This window comes from Oncorhynchus gorbuscha, linkage group LG18 (assembly GCF_021184085.1).
Source record: "Oncorhynchus gorbuscha isolate QuinsamMale2020 ecotype Even-year linkage group LG18, OgorEven_v1.0, whole genome shotgun sequence".
In the NCBI taxonomy this organism is placed as follows: Eukaryota; Metazoa; Chordata; class Actinopteri; order Salmoniformes; family Salmonidae; genus Oncorhynchus; species Oncorhynchus gorbuscha.
In genome coordinates this window covers 68,059,603-68,080,999 of record NC_060190.1, presented here as the reverse complement: position 1 = coordinate 68,080,999, position 21,397 = coordinate 68,059,603, and the positions used below count along the sequence as shown (strand labels likewise).

General features: G+C 42.4%; 1 protein-coding gene across 2 annotated transcripts in view; it reads right to left on the bottom strand.

The window, feature by feature from the left end:
• LOC124002482 (chemokine-like protein TAFA-2) overlaps positions 1–21,397 on the bottom strand; it is a 166,199-nt gene that overhangs the window by 13,075 nt on the left and 131,727 nt on the right. For both annotated transcript variants that reach the window (XM_046309900.1, XM_046309901.1), the window contains exon 3: positions 12,475–12,624. In XM_046309900.1, the coding sequence (XP_046165856.1) occupies positions 12,475–12,624 (150 nt within the window). The remainder of the gene's footprint in view (positions 1–12,474; positions 12,625–21,397) is intronic.

The window sequence follows — 21,397 nt, the reverse complement described above, 5'->3', positions numbered from 1 at the left end:
GACAGTAGAGTAGTGAGATCCCCCATGACTGACAGTACTGTAGTGAGAGGTACTCCATGAATGACAGTAGAGTAGTGAGATCCTCCATGACTGATAGTACAGTCGTGAGAGGTACTCCATGAATGACAGTACAGTAGTGAGAGATACTCCATGAATGACAGTAGAGTAGAGAGAGATCCTCCATGACTGACAGTAGAGTAGTGAGATCCTCCATGACTGACAGTAGAGTAGTGAGATCCTCCATGACTGACAGTAGAGTAGTGAGATCCTCCATTACTGACAGTAGAGTAGAGTGAGATCCTCCATGACTGACAGTAGAGTAGTGAGATCCTCCATGACTGACAGTAGAGTAGAGTGAGATCCTCCATGACTGACAGTAAAATAGTGAGATCCTCCATGACTGACAGTACAATAGTGAGATCCTCTATGACTGACAGTACAGTAGTGAGAGATACTCCATGACTGACAGTAAAGAAGTGAGATACTCCATGACTGACAGTAGAGTACTGAGATCCTCCATGACTGACAGTAGAGTAGAGAGAGATCCTGCATGACTGACAGTAGAGAAGAGAGAGATCATCCATGACTGACAGTACAATAGTGAGATCCTCTATGACTGACAGTACAGTAGTGAGAGATACTCCATGACTGACAGTAAAGAAGTGAGATCCTCCATGACTGACAGTAGAGTAGAGGGAGATCCTCCATGACTGACAGGAGAGAGAGATCATCCACGACTGACAGTAGAGAAGTGAGATCCTCCATGACTGTCAATAGAGATCCTCCACAACTGACAATAGAGTAGAGAGAGATCCTCCATGACTGACAATAGAGTAGAGAGAGATCCTCCATGACTGACAGTAGAGTAGAGAGAGATCCTCTATGACTGACAGTAGAGTAGTGAGATCCTCCATGACTGACAGTAGAGTAGTGAGATCCTCCATGACTAACAGTAGAGTAGAGAGAGATCCTCCATGACTGACAGTAGAGTAGAGAGAGATCCTCCATGACTGACAGTAGAGTAGTGAGATCCTCCATGACTAACAGTAGAGTAGAGAGAGATCCTCCATGACTGACAGTAGAGTAGAGAGAGATCCTCTATGACTGACAGTAGAGTAGTGTGAGAGCCTCCATGACTGACAGTACAGAAGTGAGGTCCTCCATGAATGATAGTACAGTTTTAATTTTTTTTAAATTTAACCTTTATTTAACCAGGTAGGCTTGTTGAGAATAAGTTCTCATTTACAACTGTGTCGTGTCTTTACTATCATTAACTGAAGACTTATAGTTTTTATCAAAGATTCTCTGTAATTAGTATTACGCGATTAGACTGATTAATCATGTAACCGTAATTACTAGGAAGTCGGGGCACCAAGGAAAAATATTCATATTACAAAGTTATCATTTCCTAAAATAACTTTTCAGATATTTTATCTGATCAATGAGTCTTCAAATTAATTAATTATTTACTTTACCTCACGTTAGTCTCATTCCAAACGCCATAAATTGTTGGTTATCTGCACAAACCCAGTCTTCACTATGAGTCATCTATACATCAATTGTCTTAAATAATTTCTTCATTACTAACTAAGTAATTCACAGAAATGCATAAACAAAACAAACAAACAAGGTAAATGTGGTTACATGAAATGATAGGAGAATGTGCCCTAGTGGGCTAAACCGCCATAGCGGCTTGTTAGACAAAAGGGGAAGTGGGGGTCGACTAAGAAGCTACTACAGAGTGATAATTGTAACAATTGAAATGCTAATCCTTTACACATGAACGCTCACTCATTCGGGAACAATTGCAATGAATATATATATTTACGCTCAGTGTCGTCTTGATCGCTGGTGAAAAGTTTGTTTCTTTTGTAGAATTGTCAGTCTCTCTCCCTCTGTCGTGGTTATAGTGGTTAGGTCAGAGTGACATTCATTCGTTTCGTTATAGAGTGGATGTTTCGCCGGTTGTCGTTCTCATAATTCCCTACGGGAGAGTGCAGATGCTCACCGCGCACTTGGCAGGGATTGCCTTGACAAAATCATCAAAAACTTCCACCTCTTTGACCCCGTTCCTGGGAAAGCCAAACGACACTGGTTCTGCGACTCGCAAACATGATAGCTCATTGGCTAACCATATTAGACAAGCTCGAAATGAACATCCACAAGCCTACTATCACCGGCTTCGTTCAGCTTAATTTGGTATGCTCACTGAAACCGGAATGGAAGATCTATTACCATTTAAACAACTGTTCCTGTCAAACATGTCTCCCAACTTCATTAACTGCTTGGGCCCTACTGCCCACGTTGGGTTGCCAATCTCGATGCTCCGAGAACTTGCAAGCACAGCTTTTGAAGCATCAAAAGCAAACTGGGCTAAGGGCCCGGACACCTCGACCTTCGAGCTTAGGCGGGAACCATCACTCGGATCAGAAGGTGCTGCATCGGGGACATGTGGGGTAAAAGATGACGATCAAAGGGGGTGGCTACCACGTAAACACCACCCCGACAACCACCGCCATAATACGAGCTACGAGGAATGTCACCAATCTAACAGATCCCGTAGAGATCAACCTAGCCAAAATGCCCCTGTGCCTAACTCTCACAAACGGTCAGGACCTAAGGGTAACAAGTGTAACAAATTGTTCAACAATGATCTAAACGCTAACCAAAATGATCTAGAAGCTCTGATAAGAGATGTACTGCATCGCAAGATATCTGAGAAGGATGACAAGGATAAGTCATCATGACTAGGCGTAAAATTGATGGAAACCAAGTCCCCCAAAACTTTTATTTTTATTTTTAATTTTACCCCTTTTTCTCTCCAATTTCGTGGTATCCAATTGTTTTTAGTAGCTACTATCTTGCCTCATCGCTACAACTCCCGTACGGGCTCAGGAGAGACGAAGGTTGAAGGACATGCGTCCTTCAGATACACAACCCAACCAAGCCGCACTGCTTCTTAATAACACAGCGCGCATCCAAGCCGGAAGCCAGCCGCACCAATGTGTCGGAGGAAACACTGTGCACCTGGCAACCTTGGTTGGCGAGCACTGTGCCCGGTCCGCCACAGGTCAAAACCAACCCAACAGACGTAATCACGAACGGACCCCCTACGGGAATCGTTCTCCGTGACGACCCAGGACTTCTCATAATTAACTGCAGAGGTGTATGTCCGCCTACATGCAGAGAATGTGTACCGCCAACGCATTCCACCTGCAGCGCATTTGAGTTGGGCCGGGGCTGACTGGACCAGCCAGGCAATTAACCAAGCCCAGCTAGACACTGCCCATATGGCCCAACTCCAAAAGTTCACAGTAACCCAGTCAGAACTAGCAGAGCCCAGGCGAGAGAAACGATTCGTCGGTGCCTTAACTACCCACCTGCAAGTAGGATCACCATAGACATGACATTAGAGACAATGCCATGATAGAGTCATTTAGCCAAGAACTTGGACATACAGTATATAGAACATAGTCCAAATTAGATGATTACGGTGTGGTAGACACATTTGGTATACTTTTATGTTTTTATTCCATTATTTTTCGTTTCATTTCCTTTGACACTTAGGAACCAGTAGAGCCCAATGCCGCTCATTTGGGGAGTAAATGTAATGATGTATTGCCTGAGTGTTGTGCTTTATTAATGTCTGCCAAGTTACTGCCTAGGTCCACTAACCGGGATAACCGGACGGCGGGCCAGAACACAGAGCTACTGCCGAACCTCCCGGGTCCATTCTGGTGGTGGTCCGCAGCTTGCGGAAATCCTACCAGGGTGAACCACCAAAAGGGAGGGGAGGAGGGGTGGACTGCTATGATGATCCATAAACCAGGACATCCAATGGTCATTCTTATGGTGGGTTGCAACATATAGAATCATTCCAAGTTGAACCTACCAGAGGGGGACTGTCATGACTGTCTTGGTCAAGTTACAGGAGACCACAACCCTACAGATTATCTCTCAACCCCAACAGAGGAGGATAGATCTAGGGTTCTGATGATGCCCCTCACGGCCCTGGTAAATTTCAGGCCACAGAGGGCATGCTGTCCGGTCCTCTGGCAGTCTCTATGGGGGTGCCACAGGGTTCAATTCTCGGGCCGACTCTTTTCTCTGTATATATCAATTATGTTGCTCTGGCTGCGGGCGATTCCCTGATCCACCTCTACGCAGACGACACCATTCTATATACTTTCGGCCCGTCATTGGACACTATGCTATCTAATCTCAAAATGAGCTTCAATGCCATACAACACTCCTTCCGTGGCCTCCAAATGCTCTTAAACGCTAGTAAAACCAAATGCATGCTTTTCAACCGATCGCTGCCTGCACCCGCATGCCCGACTAGCATCACCACCCTGGATGGTTCCGACCTTGAATATGTGGACATCTATAAGTACCTAGGTGTCTGGCTAGACTGCAAACTCTCCTTCCAGACTCATATCAAACATCTCCAATCGAAAATCAAATCAAGAGTCGGCTTTCTATTCCACAACAAAGCCTCCTTCACTCACGCCGCCAAGCTTACCCTAGTAAAACTGACTATCCCTTTATTTATTTACTTTTCTGCTCTTTTACACACCAATATCTCTACCTGTACATGACCATCTGATCATTTATCACTCCAGTGTTAATCTGCAAAATTGTAATTATTCGCCTACCTCCTCATGCCTTTTGCACACTTTGTATATAGACTCCCCTTTTTTTCTACTGTGTTATTGACTTGTTAATTGTTTACTCCATGTGTAACTCTGTGTTGTCTGTTCACACTGCTATTATGCTTTATCTTGGCCAGGTCGCAGTTGCAATTGAGAACTTGTTCTCAACTAGCCTAACCTGGTTAAATAAAGGTGAAAAAAAAGAAAAAAAAAATACTAATTGGATGTACCATTGTGCATGTGCACTTATGCCTACACAATCGTGCATGTCAAAGAAGGAAGAAAACCAAGTATCCTGGCAGATTACAACTTGTTCAGAATGAGTCTGACGTAGTCAGGTAATTTTCAAGTCAATGCCTGGAGGTCAGTCAGAATTGGTGTCCAGGGAATCTAGTATTTTTTACTACAAGTCACTGTGTCTTCCACTATTGTAGTGGTGATAGGTATGAAGTCTATTACATAGCTATGTTATCAATGGAGGAGCTAACCTCACAGCGGAAGTACTCTTTAAGTAATGGACCAGTCGTACGTGGTGTGATCATGGTTAATGATTCTAATAATATTCCTCCTGAACAGAGGATTCTATTTATTAGTGACATGTGTGTTAACCATTGGAAGAGTGCACTGGAGATTCCCTTCCACGTGTTGCACTCTGAGTGACTCCTATGTCGCTATTGTCAAGGGTAATTTGATTGGTTAGGTCTCTAACATTCTTACTGATTGTAGCTAGACTGACTGTCGCTGGTATTGTACTCGTGCTCAAAGGGACCAGTTATCCTACCGATTTATTCTGAAATATTATACTACCGGAACACATGAGTAGAGCATTTACTAGTTGCATTTAAGTTGAACCTACACATGACAAGGAATGATTATTGTTGCCATTTGTTTTGGAGGTGGACAAGTCCACTGGACTTCCTTTACGACCAGTGTGGTACACCTCAGTACTCTCTTAGATGTGTTCTAAGACAATACCCGTCTAGGGGCCTGTCTGCTCCTCACTGTTCTCATAGGGGAGTTTACAACTAGATTTGATTTATGCTCTGGCGGCCTCGTACAGTGTTGTCCGTAGTCTCGACCCCCCCCCCAACGTCCTCGATGAGACTCATCATGGGTCTGGGCTACTATTTCCGTCCCCTGTGTGTCTCCGGACTCCCCCACCAGCAGTTGGTGTTGGTGTCCGAGGGGCAAACGAAAAGGTCGGACCCTATGTATGAGTTGTCAGCGGCCGCGTTGTTATAAGAATGGCTGTAACCTTTCAACCAAATCACCTGGTGTTTGTGCTTCAAAACTCTCAGTGGCTGTCGAGGCATGTCAGTCACCACCGCGTCGGCATGTGGCAACCTCTTCAGTACCTGCAAACTGAGATGAGGATATCGGTCTGTGTTTCAGCAGTGGGAGTCATCGGGTTAGTTGCTGGACTGACGCCATTTGTGTCATTGTAAGGGGTGACAGTCCCCAACAAAGCGGAAGGTGTATCATCGGAAGCAGAATATACTCTGCGCATCAATATTTTTCTTGCTGAGACGGCCGCAGTTCTTGCGGAAGTGTCCGAAGGGCAAGAGGAGTTCATCTCAACTACCGTATTGCGCGACTGCAAGGAGGAGAGAAGTTGCTTATTCACTGAGACAGCTGGCTCGAAATCATGAAAAGAATTGTCAATCAGGTTGGCTGATGGAATGTGTCGAGATGTTGTAATATCTCCTTGGATCAGATTCTGCCCCAAGGGGTGCTTTCGACAGATACCCCTTGTGAATGACTGCGTTGCAGCTAGTGTTAGGGACCGGCAGTGTGGTCTGTGAAGAAGGCACTGTGGCCTGTGACCATCCCTGGTTGGTTTTCCAATACATCAATGGAAGTAACCGATCCATCAAGTCTGCTCCAAGTAGCAGAGTTACAGTTTCAAAGGCTGGTAACATACACAGGGTGAATGAGCGATACGTCCTTGCAGTGTAGTTTCAGCATGACTCTCAATGTGAGAAACGAGGTAGTCTGAGTGACCTCTTGAAGTGTAGTGTCGCATCGTTCCACTTTTAACCAACGTTTCGTTGGCTTCAAAGCCCTTTTAAGATCATCAAACAATGTTTGAGAGATGAGTGATATTGTAGCACTCGAATCAATTAGTGCATGACAATTCAAGCAGTCCTCCAGGACTGTTTCCAGGTATGGCCATTTAGATTCGTAGTTATTGGACATATTCTCCACAAAGTGGAGTGGTCGTTCGCAATGACGTGATGTGCCATTTATGTTCGAGGTGGAAGCAGACTGACTTTTCCGATTTTGAGTGGCTTGGGTTTAATGAAGTGTTTGACCATTTTCTTCGCAACCTTTGTATCAGAGTCGATAGACAAAGCCCGGGGACTTGTTTCTTGATCAAGCAGGCCCTGGATAGGGTCTTGAATGAGAGCGGGAGAAATTTGAACTTTAACGTCCTTGCTATGGGTGTTAATTCCTGCGGACCTGGTGTCCGGTAATTCCTAGTTTAGTCCTTGTGACTTATCTTTTACCCTTTTCTCAAGTTGTTCTCGCTTTAGTTCTTCCTGTAGTGGAACTTCTGGAGAACATTGGTCTACATTTTGATCATCCTTCAACCCTTTGTTACCCTTGTGCTCTGACACTTTTTGTGGGTTGGGTGCAGGAACGTAGCGAACAGGTCGATTGTAGCGGTAGTCATGTTGATGGCAACGTACTTTACAGTTATTTCGAACGCGGAGGTTATTGGAATCATGGTTTCGTGGTAGAAACTGTTGTTGTGCGTCATCTCTCAACGCTCCAATACCTGATAATGCTCATGGTCAAACTTCAAACCGAGTGGTCAGGGCTCTTAGCGTTGTGAACTTTTGATGCCTCAAAAGCTGTGCTTGCAAGCTCTCTGAGTTGTAAGATAGGCAAGCCAACATGGGCGGCAGGGCCCAAGTAGGTAATGGAGGTAGGATACGTGTTCGACAGGAACATTTGTTTAAAAGGTAACAGGTCTTCCATGCCTGTTTCAGTGAGTAGGCCAAAGTAAGCTGAACGAAGCCTATGGTAGTAAGCTTGTGGGTGTTTGTTCCGAGCTTGTTTGACAGTGTTAGCCAGTGAGCTATTGTGTTTGCCAAGAGGCCAAGAGGAGAAGACTGAGGGACACATGAGGGATGCAAGGTCTGAAACCTATCGTCTTTACTCCTGTGACTACAGGGCTCCGGTTGCTTGGATTGGTAGTCCCGCTGTAGAGCGTGACCATTCTGGACTTCCTCCAGATGGTACCTAAGGGAGTACTGATTTTGGACACATGAGTGTCACACTTGCTCCTTTCGGTCTCAAACTTATCTGTCATGGTTTGCAGATAGAGGTCTTGAGTACAGAGTGAGAGATTCAGTGATGAGATTTCCTCCACTTGCTTAGAAATGAATATTTCCATCTTCATCACCTGAGTTATCTCATCATTCATTTGGTCAGCGACTTCAATGAGTTCTGCTGATTTCTCATGCAACTTTGTCATTGTGTTCATTAACTGATCGTCTTTGGTATGCAGCGTTTTGAGTAGAACCGTGTTACTCTGAGTAACGTTCAAGAAAACTTCCTGCATGTTATCGAGTTGAGCGCTCCTGTTTGTAGATAACTCTTCAAATTTATCTAGTTTGGCGTGGACATCATCGCACTTAGTTCTGTCTAAATCGAGTTGTTCCTGTAGCATATGATTTTGTTCCTGTAGAAGATGATTTTGTTGAAGAGCTTGTGCCTGTTCATTGTCATACATTTTTGCAATTACATTTAATTGTTCAGTTTTCAAGCGCAGTTCCATAGCTAGCAGAATTGTCCCTTTTCTGCATTTGTCATTGGTTTCCCGGTTCTCTCCCTCTGTCCCTTTATGTCTCCCATTACCTGCTCGTGCTTCAGCTGAGCACTGAAGTATAGGACAGATGCCAATCTCGGATGGCAAGACATCAGGGCTAGACTGGCGAGAACCTTTATGAGGCCTGCGCCCGATGGTGGATTTTGGAAAGCGTTATTGTCTGCTTTTCCACTAATGGCATAATTAGGGTTGGTATTGCTGCTGAGTTCAGAGATCAATCCATTTGCGGGTGGATGTTCAGTAATTAGCGGGCGAGTGGGGACTACCCCCTCTGATAGCTTGCACATTATTAGAACATTTTGGAAGGAACAAAATGTTTTTCCTAATTTTCCAAAGTTTGGTTTTGGAATATATTGGGAGCTGCAAAGACGATTTTAATCTATTTATAGATGTTAATGAACCATCAGTACTGGACAGTACTGTGGAAGTTGGACGTGAATGAATTTGCAAAAGCAAATTGAATTAATCAATGATAATGATTAATCATACCTGGATTGGCTATCTGGATATTAAAGTTTAAATTAACCTGGGAAGTTGGTTCATCTGGGTTACTATTGCAAGTATAAGGTGTCTCATTTAATTGGAAGAACCTAGAAAGGTATGTTCGCCAATTTAAATAAATAAATTGAATGAGACGATAATACCCAAGCAATTGAGATTGCTGAATTATCATAAAGATAATGTTAAGTACATTTACCACTATGGTACACTTTCCCCTCAGGCCAAAGCCATATGCAGACGTTGAATGTGCAAGTAGAGATACTGGTGTGCAAAGGAGCAAAAAAATATTACAGATGTGCTATGTACAGGTGCAATGATCTGTGAGCTGCTCTGACAGGTTATGTTTAAAGTTAGTGAGGGAGAGATGAGTCTCCAGCTTCAGTGATTTCTGCAATTCGTTCCAGTCAATGGCAGGAGAGAACTGGAAGGAAAGGCGTCCAAAGGAGGAATAGGCTTTGGGGGTGACCAGTGAAATATACCTGCTGGAGCGCGTGCTACGGGTGGGTGCAGCTATGGTGACCAGTGAGCTGAGATAAGACGGGGTTTTACCTAGTAAAGACTTATAGATGACAGTAGTGAGAGATCCTCCACGACTGCGAGCTGACTGGCTGCTTGGCTGCCTGGCTGGGCTGTGTGTTTCCAGAAGTGAATTACAGTCCGTGGGTCAAAGTCAAGACCATGAACACAGTGGCAGGAGTGGAATAAACAGAGCGACGTAGTGGAGGTGGGAGAGGTGCAGAGCTCCAAGGTCTACAGCTGCCTCTAAGGAGGCCTGTAGGGGGTAAGGATTCCCTTGAGATTTCTAATGCTTCAGCAAGCAGTGTCAAGACGGGAGGAAGCCCCTGTCAGAGCCATTACAGTACAGAACACAAGACAGGGATCGATTCACCTGTCGGAGGGGCCACTGAGGACATGATATTAAATGACCTGTCCCCCTCTCTACTTCAGTGAGTCAGGGCAGCAGCTCCCCAGGTCTTAGTGTCTCATAATCCAGCAGACAGACTGCAGGCCGACAGCATATAGTTGGCTGGCTCAGTAAGAAGTTGACTGGGTCAGTTTGAAGTATCCTAAAACAGATCACATACAGAATACTCTAAGACAAGTGCTCTAAAGAGCTCTTAACCAATTAAATGCTTAGATTGTTCAGTAGATTGATCAGTAGATTGTTCAGTAGATTGTTCACTAGACTGATCAGTAGATTGTTCAGTAGATTGATCAGTAGATTGATCAGTAGATTGTTCAGTAAATTTATCGGTAGATTGTTCAGTAGATCGATCAGTAGATTGATCAGTGGATTGTTCAGTAGATTGATCAGTAGATTGTTCAGTAAATTGATCGGTAGATTGTTCAGTAGATTGATCAGTGGATTGTTCAGTAGATTGATCAGTAGATTGTTCAGTAAATTGATCAGTAGATTGATCAGTAGATTGTTCAGTGCATTGATCAGTAGATTGTTCAGTAAATTGATTGGTAGATTGATCAGTGGATTGATCAGTAGATTGATCAGTAGATTGTTCAGTAAATTGATCGGTAGATTGATCAGTGCATTGATCAGTAGATTGATCAGTAGATTGATCAGTATATTTTTCAGTAAATTGATCGGTAGATTGATCGGTGGATTGATCAGTAGAAAAAAATATTTTACCCTAAATGTGACCCATCACCTGGATTCGGTCTTATGTAGCAACATTTGAAATGGTACTTTCTACATAGGATAAAAGTAGACTCCGAGCTACAAAATTGTATATCATACACTGCAGTTGAGGAACAACGGGAAAGTGAGTCTGCATTGAAAGTTAATAATCTTGTAACCCCACTTTTTAGAAAATGACCCATGATACTTTTGGTACACCTACTGGAGAGCTTTTCTTTTATCTACACCCATTCAGAATTGTTCACACCCTCTTTAGCCTTAGCCCCACCTATTACTTTAAGGTTTCACATATGAGGCCATGTGCTAAAAAGAGTGAATACGTAGTGTAGTAAACAACCAAAGATTTTAAGTCTAGAAGTGGTGAAAGTAGCTGCAAAAAGTAGTAGTTTATTGGCCTATATTCTAATCTGAATTTGGTGCAGGTCATGTTGTACTTTACATTACGGTCTCTGGTAAACACCCACTGTATCAAATAAAATTAAACTTTATTTGTTATATGTGCAGGATACAGAAGGTGTAAACAGTACAGTGAAATGGTTATTTGCACAGTGGAGTCTTGCATAGTGGAGTTAGCTAAACAATTAATCATCATCCCAACTCATAATACCATGCACCATGCATGAATCTGCAGGTAACTAAAGCTAACCAACTAGGTTCAATGTTAGTTAGCTAATATTAGGCTATAACTAGCAATACAAATGGCTTTCTGAGATACAAATAATATTACTAAACAGATCATACACGTAACGTTAGCTAGCGATACACGTAACGTTAGCTTGCAATAAAAAACTACTTTCTGAAAAGATTTGAAACATATAATATCTGAAAATGTAGCTAAACTCTTACCCATATACATTGATGAACATTTCTCCCTCTGTCATGGATGCCATGGTTGCCCTTAATTTGAAGATGTAATCCAGAGACAGGTGCTTTATACAACAGCCTTCTCTGTTCTCTTTTTGACTCTCTCCGTATTTGGCAATCATCTCTCTGCTTCCACCGGGAATTCCACTGATTTCAAATCTCAGTCAAATTCTTCCGTGACAACAACACTGTTGATCGTTGTTTCTTCCCCTATCACGGTCATCAGAAGACTCTACAATTTCTAGTTCAATTAAAATGTTTTTTTTTATACCTAAATCCGGTATTTCCTGATCATCTGGTTTAGTCAGAGAGAGTCAACATGGCACAATCGTCCTCCAGAAAGTAGTCCATCACAACCTTTTCCCACTGATCTTTGTCAATAGCGCAATTATCTTCAGGGCAGCAATGCAACACTTCAGTTATTCATGATATCTTAAAAAAGAACGCTGTGGTAGAAAGGATTATCCACACATATTGACCAGCTCATGTTATAGACAGAAGCATGTTACATGGCAGACCAATCCGAACTCATCTCTCGACATGTCCAGCTTATCCATTTTCTCAGCCAATAATGGATAGCAGGAAGGTTCCTGTATTTTTCCGTGGCTAAACCAACTAGGCTCAGAATTGATTCATATTTAGAGATGGTATACACGTTTGCTATTAAGGCACATGAAAGATCACATGTTCCAGAAGGCATTTTGGCAAAAAATGCATACATTTAAAAAAAGTATTTTAAAAAAACGTTAAAATGTCTTTCCTGTGAAGTAGTGACATGCAACATATTCCTAGCTTCTTAAACGGGTAACACATTTTGAAAATTTGAAGAAAGCATTTGAAACAACACTATTTTTAGGTGATACATGAGTGAAACTAGACCAATGTTGGTACAATATACAGCCTCTTACTGTGGTGTTAATCCTGTCAATAAAAAGGCAAAAATACGAGAGAAAAAACAACAACTGTACCGTCCACACAAGATGGGGCCGCTCTTGTTGTCCCGGCAACCTGTCCGGGGAAGCAGGAACATTTCACCGTCTGGGATCTCTCTTCGATCTTGTTCTTGTTGCAGCAGCGGTGGGCGGCGGTCACTTCACAGGTCCCTGCTTTGACATGCACTGCAAACACAGAGGTGGTTCCATGTTAGAATCATGTTCAACACTCCAGCTCCTGCAGAACAAACACTGAAAGTTACAGCTATGTCTGTAAGGACAGATCTCAAATGACCCTATTCTCATTAGTGCACTCTGTATGTTTGTCCCAGGTTTGAACAGTCACATAGGGCTGCCACATTGGGCTCTGGTCAGAATAGGGCACTACATGAAAAAAGCAGTGGAACTGGCTTTGGGGACCATATCTGAATTTGAGGGATACAGGGAGACAAAGACTGTACCCTACAGAGGCATTGAAACACATACTCTTTGTATGTACCCTACAGAGTCAATAAGACACATCTTTCTTTGTACCCTAAAGAGTCTATAAGATATCTTTCTACAGTATCTACACTTCAGAGTCCAATCCAACTAAAGCAATGAGTATATTGATTGGGAATATCCCTCTTGATCTTAAATGGCCTTTAAAAAAGCCAGAGAAGAGTGGGGAGGAGGAAGTGTATTAGAACCGACCAGGCAGGGACCTCTATATAGCTGACCTGCAGCTCACTGCAAAGATACATCTCTCATGTACTTTCATGCTTAAATTGTTCTCCATGTTGGGGGGCCTTTTCTTTCCTGCAACTGATGAATTATGCATAGGGAAAATCCTTTAAAAGCTGAGAGGGCCACAACTTCAGTGGTGAGAACACGGACAATATAGTCATTGCTTCATGAAGTAAGAGATATAAAAAAATACCCAATATAGATTGGTGCTGAATTATTAATTCCAAGTATAAAATGTAGACTTTTTTTGTGGAGATGTTTGAACTAGCAAAGCATCAATCCACAGCAATGTTAACAGAAATACGTTGTCGATGTTGTGTTTTTAAATGCCTCTGATGTAAGGAATCGTGGACTGAAAGACCACAGAATTGTTGTGTCAATTGAGTTTACATCAATAACAGTATGACCTGTGTTATACCATTTAAAGAATGAGCCTTTTAATATTTAGAATAATAATTTACTGCGGGTGATGATAAATCTATTTGTGTCTATTTCATATTCATTACCTTTCTTCTTAGTAGGCCTATGTGAAAGTCTTTAGTTTTTTACACATCATTGTCAAGGGGGAAAACGATTAAAAGTTTCAGTGTTATTTTCAGATCAGCCTTAATTACGCCTGTAAAGATTTTCAATTTGGGACCTGAATTGAAAATAGATTGAAAATGGGCCTCCATCTTGTCATTAGTGAGCAATCCAAAAATCTAATCTACAACATTACAAACATTTTGCTTCCAATCAATAAGGGGCCATTCAAATTCCAACAAAAGGCCAGTTAACAATTGGTGATTGAGTGTTTTCCAGCCAACAGAACCTTACTGATGCAAACACAGGTGAGGCTCTTCGTCTGTGATGTGATTATCTTTAAGCCACAGGCATACCCCTGGGTCACAGTTTCAATTGCTGAAATTGAGTATTCAAACTTTTTTGAAGAGGGGGAGATGTATGTGACTGATACGTAATCAATAATGGTCCAGTAAAGCTCTGTGACACTCAGTCACTCAGTCACTCCGTTACACTGGGAGATAAACAGAACAATCGAATGTCAGAGTTGAAGGAAATTATCTTATAAGTGATCAAGAGGAGAATTTGAGAACACACAATAGATTCAGAAAACTGAAATGTCATAATAATAGCTACCCGTGATTTCTCCATAATAATTTGATCAACTTGTTCACTAAAATGTACTGAGCATTCCACAGCAGTGAACTTTCTGCTCCAAACCGAGCAGCCATGTTTGCTAGCCCTGCATGGCTAGCTTTGCCAAGTCACCCGGTTCATCGGCTGCGCCTCCACCCTACGCCCACCAGGCTATTTGTGGTTGAGAGGAGGAGAGCCAACGCAACAGAGCTACTGTACGGGGTTAGGTCTGGGCTGGATAGCTGGAAGACTGGAAGGGTTTACTCATTAAGGTGCAGTTGGCAGCATGCAGCCAGAGCTGTGAGGAGAGGAACATGTGAAAAATACTGATTAAACCTCAGGCCTCAGCAGCCCTCTACGGGTCAAGGTCACTGACTCAGGAGTCAAACCCCACACCAAGCAGTGTGCATGGTGGGGAGGGGGTAGGGGGGCAAGGTGAGGGAGATTATGGTGTGTGTTACAGGGGTGAGGTGAGGGGTGAGGCGAGCCTTGGTTGGTAACTACACACAACAAAGAAAAGGCCATAAACTGGATGACTGCTGAGCCTATACCCTCAGCCTATTGGGAGAAGGTGGAAGTGAAGTGTTGGAACCCTTGACATTTTCCACATTTTGTTACGTTACAGACTTATTCTAAAAATGGATTCAGTTGTTTTTTTCTCATCAATCTACACACAAATACCCCATAATGATAAAGCAAAACCAGGTATTTAGACATTTTTGCAAATATATACAAAAACATTTACGGAAATATTGAATCTGTACTTTGCTCCGTTTATCTTTCCCTTGATCTTGATTAGTCGACCAGTCCCTGCCAATGAAAAACATCCCCACAGCATGATGCTGCCACCACCATGCTTCCCAGTAGGGATAGTGCCAGGTTTCCTCCAGATATGACACTTGGCATTCAGGCCAAAGAGATCAATCTCGGTTTCATTAGGCAGATAATCTTTTTTTCTCATGGTCTGAGAGAGCTTTAGGTGCAATTTGGCAACATCTAAGTGGGCTGTCATGTGTCTTTTACAGAGGAGTGGATTTTGTCTTGACACTCTACCAGAAAAGGCCTGATTGGTGGAGTGCTGCAGAGATGGTTGTCCTTCTGGAAGGTTCTCCCATCTCCACAGAGGAACTCTGGAAATATGTCAGAGTGACCATCAGGTTTTTGGTCACCTCCCTGACCAAGGCCCTTCTCCCCAAATTGCTCAGTTTGGCCAGGCGGCCAGCTCTAGGAAGAGTCTTGGTGGTTCCAAACTTCTTCAATTTAAGAATGATGGAGGCCACTGTATTCTTGGGGAATTTTTTTGGTACCCTTCCCCAGATCTGTGCCTCGACACAATCCTGTCTTTGAGCTCTATGGACAATTCCCTCGACCTCATGGCTTTGCTCTGACATGCAGTGTCAACTCTGGGACCTTATATAGACAGGTGTTTGCCTTCCCAAATCATGTTCAATCAAATGTATTTACCACAGGTGGACTCCAATAAAGTTGTAGAAACGTTTATACATTTTAGAATAAGGCTGTAACATAACAAAATGTGGAAAAGGGTAAGGGGTCTGAATACTTTCCGAGTGCACTGTATACACTAGATGATCAAAAGTATGTGTACACCTGCTTGTTGAACATCTCATTCCAAAATCATGGGTATTAATATGGAGTTGGTTCCCCATTTGCTGCTATAACAGCCTCCACTCTTCTGGGAAGGCTTTCCACTTAGATTACTGCGGCTTCCATTCAGCCACAAGAGCATTAGTAAGGTTTGGCACTGATGTTGGGCGATTAAGCCTGGCTCACAGTTGGCGTTCCAATTCATCCCAAAGGTGTTCTATGGGGTTGAGGTCAGTGCTCTGTGCAGGCTAGTGAAGTTCTTTCACACCGATCTGGTGGCAGCAAGTTTTACACCACTCCAGCCTACACTTGGTATTGCGCATGGTGATTTTGTTTGTGGCTGCTCGGTCATGGAAACCCATTTTATGAAGGTCCTGAGGAACAGTTGTTGAGCTGATGTTGCTTCCAGAGGCAGTTCGGAACTCGGTAGTGAGTCTTGCAGCCGAGGACAGACAATTTTCACATGCAACGCTCTTTAGCACTCGGTGGTCCCATTCTGTGAGCTTGTGTGTCCTACCACTTCGCTGCAAAGCCAGTGTGGCTCCTAGACGTTTCCACTTCACAATAACATAACTTGCAGTTGACTTGGGCAGCTCTAGCAGGGCAGAAATCTGATGAACTGACTTGTTGGAAAGGTGGCATTCTATGACGGTGCCACGTTGAATGTCACTGAGCTCTTTGGTGAAGCCATTCTACTGCCAATTTTTGTCAGCAACGGGTGTTGCTGAAATAGCCAAATCCACTGGCTCATTCATCCCCCCTCCTTTCCCCTGTAACTATTCCCCAAATTGTCAACTTACCTGGTAAAATAAGGGTTCCAAAAAATATACAGTACCAGTTGAAAGTTTGGACACATCTACCTATTCAAGCTTTTTCTTTATCTACTACATTGTAGAATAATAGTAAAGACATCAAAACTATGAAATAACACATATGGAATCATGTAGAAACCAAAAAAGTGTTCAACAAAAAATATATACATTTAAAAAGTAGCCACCCTTTGCCTTGATGACAACTTTGCACACTCTTGGCATTCTCTCAACCAGCTACACCTGGAATGCTTTTCCAACAGTCTTGAAGGTGCTGAGAACATGCTGAGCATATGTTGGCTGCTTTTCCTTCACTCTGCGGTCTAACTCATCCCAAACCATCTCAATTGGGTTGAGGTCGGGGGATTGTGGAGGCCATGTCATCTGATGCCGCACTCTATCACTCTCCTTCTTGGTCCAAAAGCCCTTACACAGCCTGGAGGTGTGTTATGTGTCATGATAGTCCCACTAAGCGCAAACCAGATTTGATGGTGTATCACTGCAGAATGCTGTTGTAGCCATGCTGGTTAAGTGTGCCTTGAATTCTGAATAAATCACTGACAGTGTCATCAGCAAAGCACCCCCACACCAGCACATCTCCTCCTCCATACTTCACGGTGGGAACCACACATGCGGAGATCATCCGTGCACCTACTCTGCTTCTCACAAAGACACGGCGGTTGGAACCAAAAATGGCACATTTTGACTCATCAGACAAAATGACAGATTTCCACCGGTCTAATGTCCATTGCTTATGTTTCTTGGCCCAAACAAGTCTCTTCTTATTATTGGTATCCTTTAGTAGTGGTTTCTTTGCAGCAATTCGACCACAAAAGCCTGATTCACGCAGTCTCCTCTGAACAGTTGATGTTGAGATGTGTCTGTTACTTGAACTCTGTGAAGCATTTATTTGGGCTGCAATCTAAGGTGCAGTTAACTCTAATGAAAGTAACTCTGGGTCTCCCTTTCCTGTGGCGGTCCTCATGAGAGCCAGTTTCATCATAGTGCTTGATGGTTTTTGCAACTGCACTTGAAGAAACTTTAAACATTCTTGAAATTTTCCGGATTGACTGATTTTCTAAAGTAATAAAGTAATGATGGGCTGTCATTTCTCTTTGCTTATTTGAGCTGTTCTTCCCATAATATGGACTTTTTTTAACCAAATAGAGCTATCTTCTGTACCAGCCCTACCTTGTCACAACACAACTGATTGGCTCAAATGTATTAAGAAGGAAAGAAATTCCACAAATTAACGTTTAAGCACACCTGTTAATTGAAATGCATTCCAGGTTACTACCTCATGAAGCTGGTTGAGAGAAGGCAAATAGTGTGCAAAGCTGTCATCAAGGCAAAGGATGGCTACTTAGAAGAATCTCAAATATAAAATATATTTAGATTTGTTTAACACGTTTTTGGTTACTACTATTCCACTTGTGTTATTTCATAGTTTTGATGTCACTATTATATTCTACAATATAGAAAATAGTACACATAAATAGAAACCCTGGAATGAGTAGGTGTGTCTAAACTTTGACTAGTACTGTATATATAATAATAATAATTTGAAGGGGTGTCCACATACTTTTATATATATAGTGTACCATCAGGTTCATTAGGATCTCTTTGATGGAGAGGATGCAAAGTACTAATAGTATCGTCAGGATAATGTCTCAATGTGCCAGCTAGATAGAAGCTTCTCCTCTTTCTCTTGCAGTGTTGACCTGCTGTGCTAGTCCAGACAGCTGGACCAAATGGCTCCCAACACCTGTGATCAATATGTTTCACTTAAAGAATGTATATTAGGATTGTCATCAGTTAGAATCCCCCAGCACCCACGTCAGCAGGAAGGAGAAACTAATGAGGACTGGCGTGAGGTCCGGACCTCCGGGCAATCAATAGCACTTTAAGCACAGTGCTCCTCTCTGCAATCATATTAATTGATCCCTGAATGATAAGTGCCAACATGCATCCAGAAGTTATTTAGAGCTTTGATGAGTCACAGAAGAGAGAAACAAGTTAAGGAAGCAGCTAATGACTGTGTTTTTCAGATTGTCTCATAGTATGATGGCATGGGGAGCTTTGCTTTTAAAGGCACAGCTTGAATTAATACATTCTGTTGCAATAAATTCTGAATATTTTCTTATTGAGCTGACAAGTATAGCACACACACAATTATATTTGATCTAATTTTGTTTTTACAATAATCTACCCAGTGGACCTGTAGTTTGCAAATGTTCTATACTGTTATCCACATTTGATAAATAACTGCAAACTGTATTGCTGAATGCTTGTGTAATTAAATTCATCCTGTACAAAAGTAGACAAAAAACAGTACATTATAGTTCTGCTAGTTGGCTAGTTTTGTGGTAAAAAAAAATGGAATATTAAAATGTTCTGTAATATATTCAAACAGCTGTAACAAAATGTAAATGACACTGAAGTATTTATGTTGACAAGCAATACCAGACACAAGGCAATTTAAGGTTTGGAGACTAACACTTGTCGAAAGCTGTTTTCTTCTCAGGAATATGTTTGTTTTCAATTAATGTATGAGAATGATTGGTGGAAACGTCTAAAATAGAAAAATAGAAATGTGACCTTCCATGGAGGCTATGAGCCATTTAAAAATAAAACTGTGCATAGTCAGTCTGCATGTAGCCTCAAACAAAAAGGAATATTTGATGGGATGTGCTCTCCTTTCAATTTCCCTGCTCAAAGATATTCTTTTTGAGTTGCTGTCATATTTTTCATCAATTGTTTGCTAACATGATGACAAATAATAAACAAAAACAAATGGAAAAGAATAGCCACATTTCCTGTGAGTTTATTTATGATGTCTGTTCATGGGGGAAATTAGCATTGCAGTGTGGCAGTCACTTGTCTTGATACACCCTGTATTCTCCAGAAAGTGTCTCAGGCGTTTGTTTTGTGCAGCATACAAAACACTGACAAAGAGGTAGAGAAAGTCAAGCCACAGCAGAAAATAAAGAGAATTGCGCATTGAACCCAAGAGCAATGAAAACTGCATCGCTGTGAATATTAGAATTTCAGTTCATACAACATCCTAGATAAAATAAATGTACCTTTTAACTTGTCAGTCATACTAAGTGAAAATAATGCAGACAAATGGCACACACGCATCATAAAATAATGGTCTTCAGTCAAACCTTCCAAGCAAACATCTGCTTTTGGTCAACATTTACCATGGGTCCATGATATGTGGGATCCTTGGGACATCCCTACCCAATTGAAGTATACATTTTATGGTTAAGGTAAGTGTTAGCGTTAGGGTTAGTAGGTAAGGGTTATGGTTAAGTTTAGGGTTAGGGTAGGAGTTAGGGTTTAAAATAGGGATGTCTCAACGATCTTGAATAGTACTAACCATTTACCATGCCTCCTCTCCGTGAACAAGTTTCAATCAGCAGGTGAATAAATGACTGTCCAGTATGTAGGCGGCAGGTAGCTTAGTGGTTAAAGCGTTGGGCCAGTAACTGAAAAGTTGCTGGATTAAATCCCCGAGCTGACAAGTTAAAAATCGGTCGTTCTGCCCCTGAGCAAGGCAGTTAACCCACTGTACCCCGGCGTCGAAGAAGTGGATGTCCATTTCTTCGAAGAAGTGGATGTCCATTTCTTCGAGGTTGGCGTTGGGTTAAATGCGGAAGACACATTTCACTAGGTATCCCCCTGTCCCTACTCTGGCTAAATTAACTCCAGAACTGACTTGTTTCCCAGGCCCTTACTAGAATGGGCTCTAAGGTAGCAACATTCTTCTAGCTTTCCCAAAATTCCCTGGTTCCCAGAAAGCCTGATTGGAAGGTTCCCAGAATCAGGAGGCAATAAGCAGGAAATTCTGGTATCCTCAAACCATGACTTTTGTAAAACTTGGGAATTTTAGAGGAATGTTCTTCAACCGTCATCTACTTCAAATGCACCTCAGACAGAGAGAGTCTCCCTTCTAACTGTACCCCTCTGACAGTGTGCATCAGACTCAGCAGTTCAGTCTAGCACAAGGAGGCGAAGGAGAGGACACAGTGTTCCGCCATCACATCAGCCTTCACCACTGCAACAACCTTAGAGAGAACTCCAACTAACAACCTCAGTCTGGTCAATGTGCAGCGATCGTTGAGGGTTGTTTTAAGCACAGTTGTGTATATCATATGTTTTGGCTCACTGACACAGACATAGGGCTTATAATACGGCAACATGAGAGAGGGGCGTTTTAAATGCCTGTAGGCTTTTAAAGCATCCACTGGCTTTTTACTGTAGAAATCTTCAATATATACAAAGGCTTAACTGAAACAAGGTTAAAGAGGGTTAGAGCACTGTAGAAGCTACAGTATAAGATCAAACAAGACCCATTCAGTTAGGACTACTGTGTTTTTCACAGTTTGATCTAATACTGTAGTCATGATAAGCTTCATGCTCCCAGCACATCCTCATGGTTATTATTACTCACTCACAGGCACTGCTGAGGGCATTAAAAGCTTTTAGGATATAGAGAGAGAGAGAGAGAGAGAGAGAGAGAGAGAGAGAGAGAGAGAGAGAGAGAGAGAGAGAGAGAGAGAGAGAGAGAGAGAGAGAGAGAGAGAGAGAGAGAGAGAGAGAGAGAGAGAGAACCCAATTACCTAGTCACCACCACAGCAATTTACATCCAGTCACTTATGAAACGGGTATGATCGGGT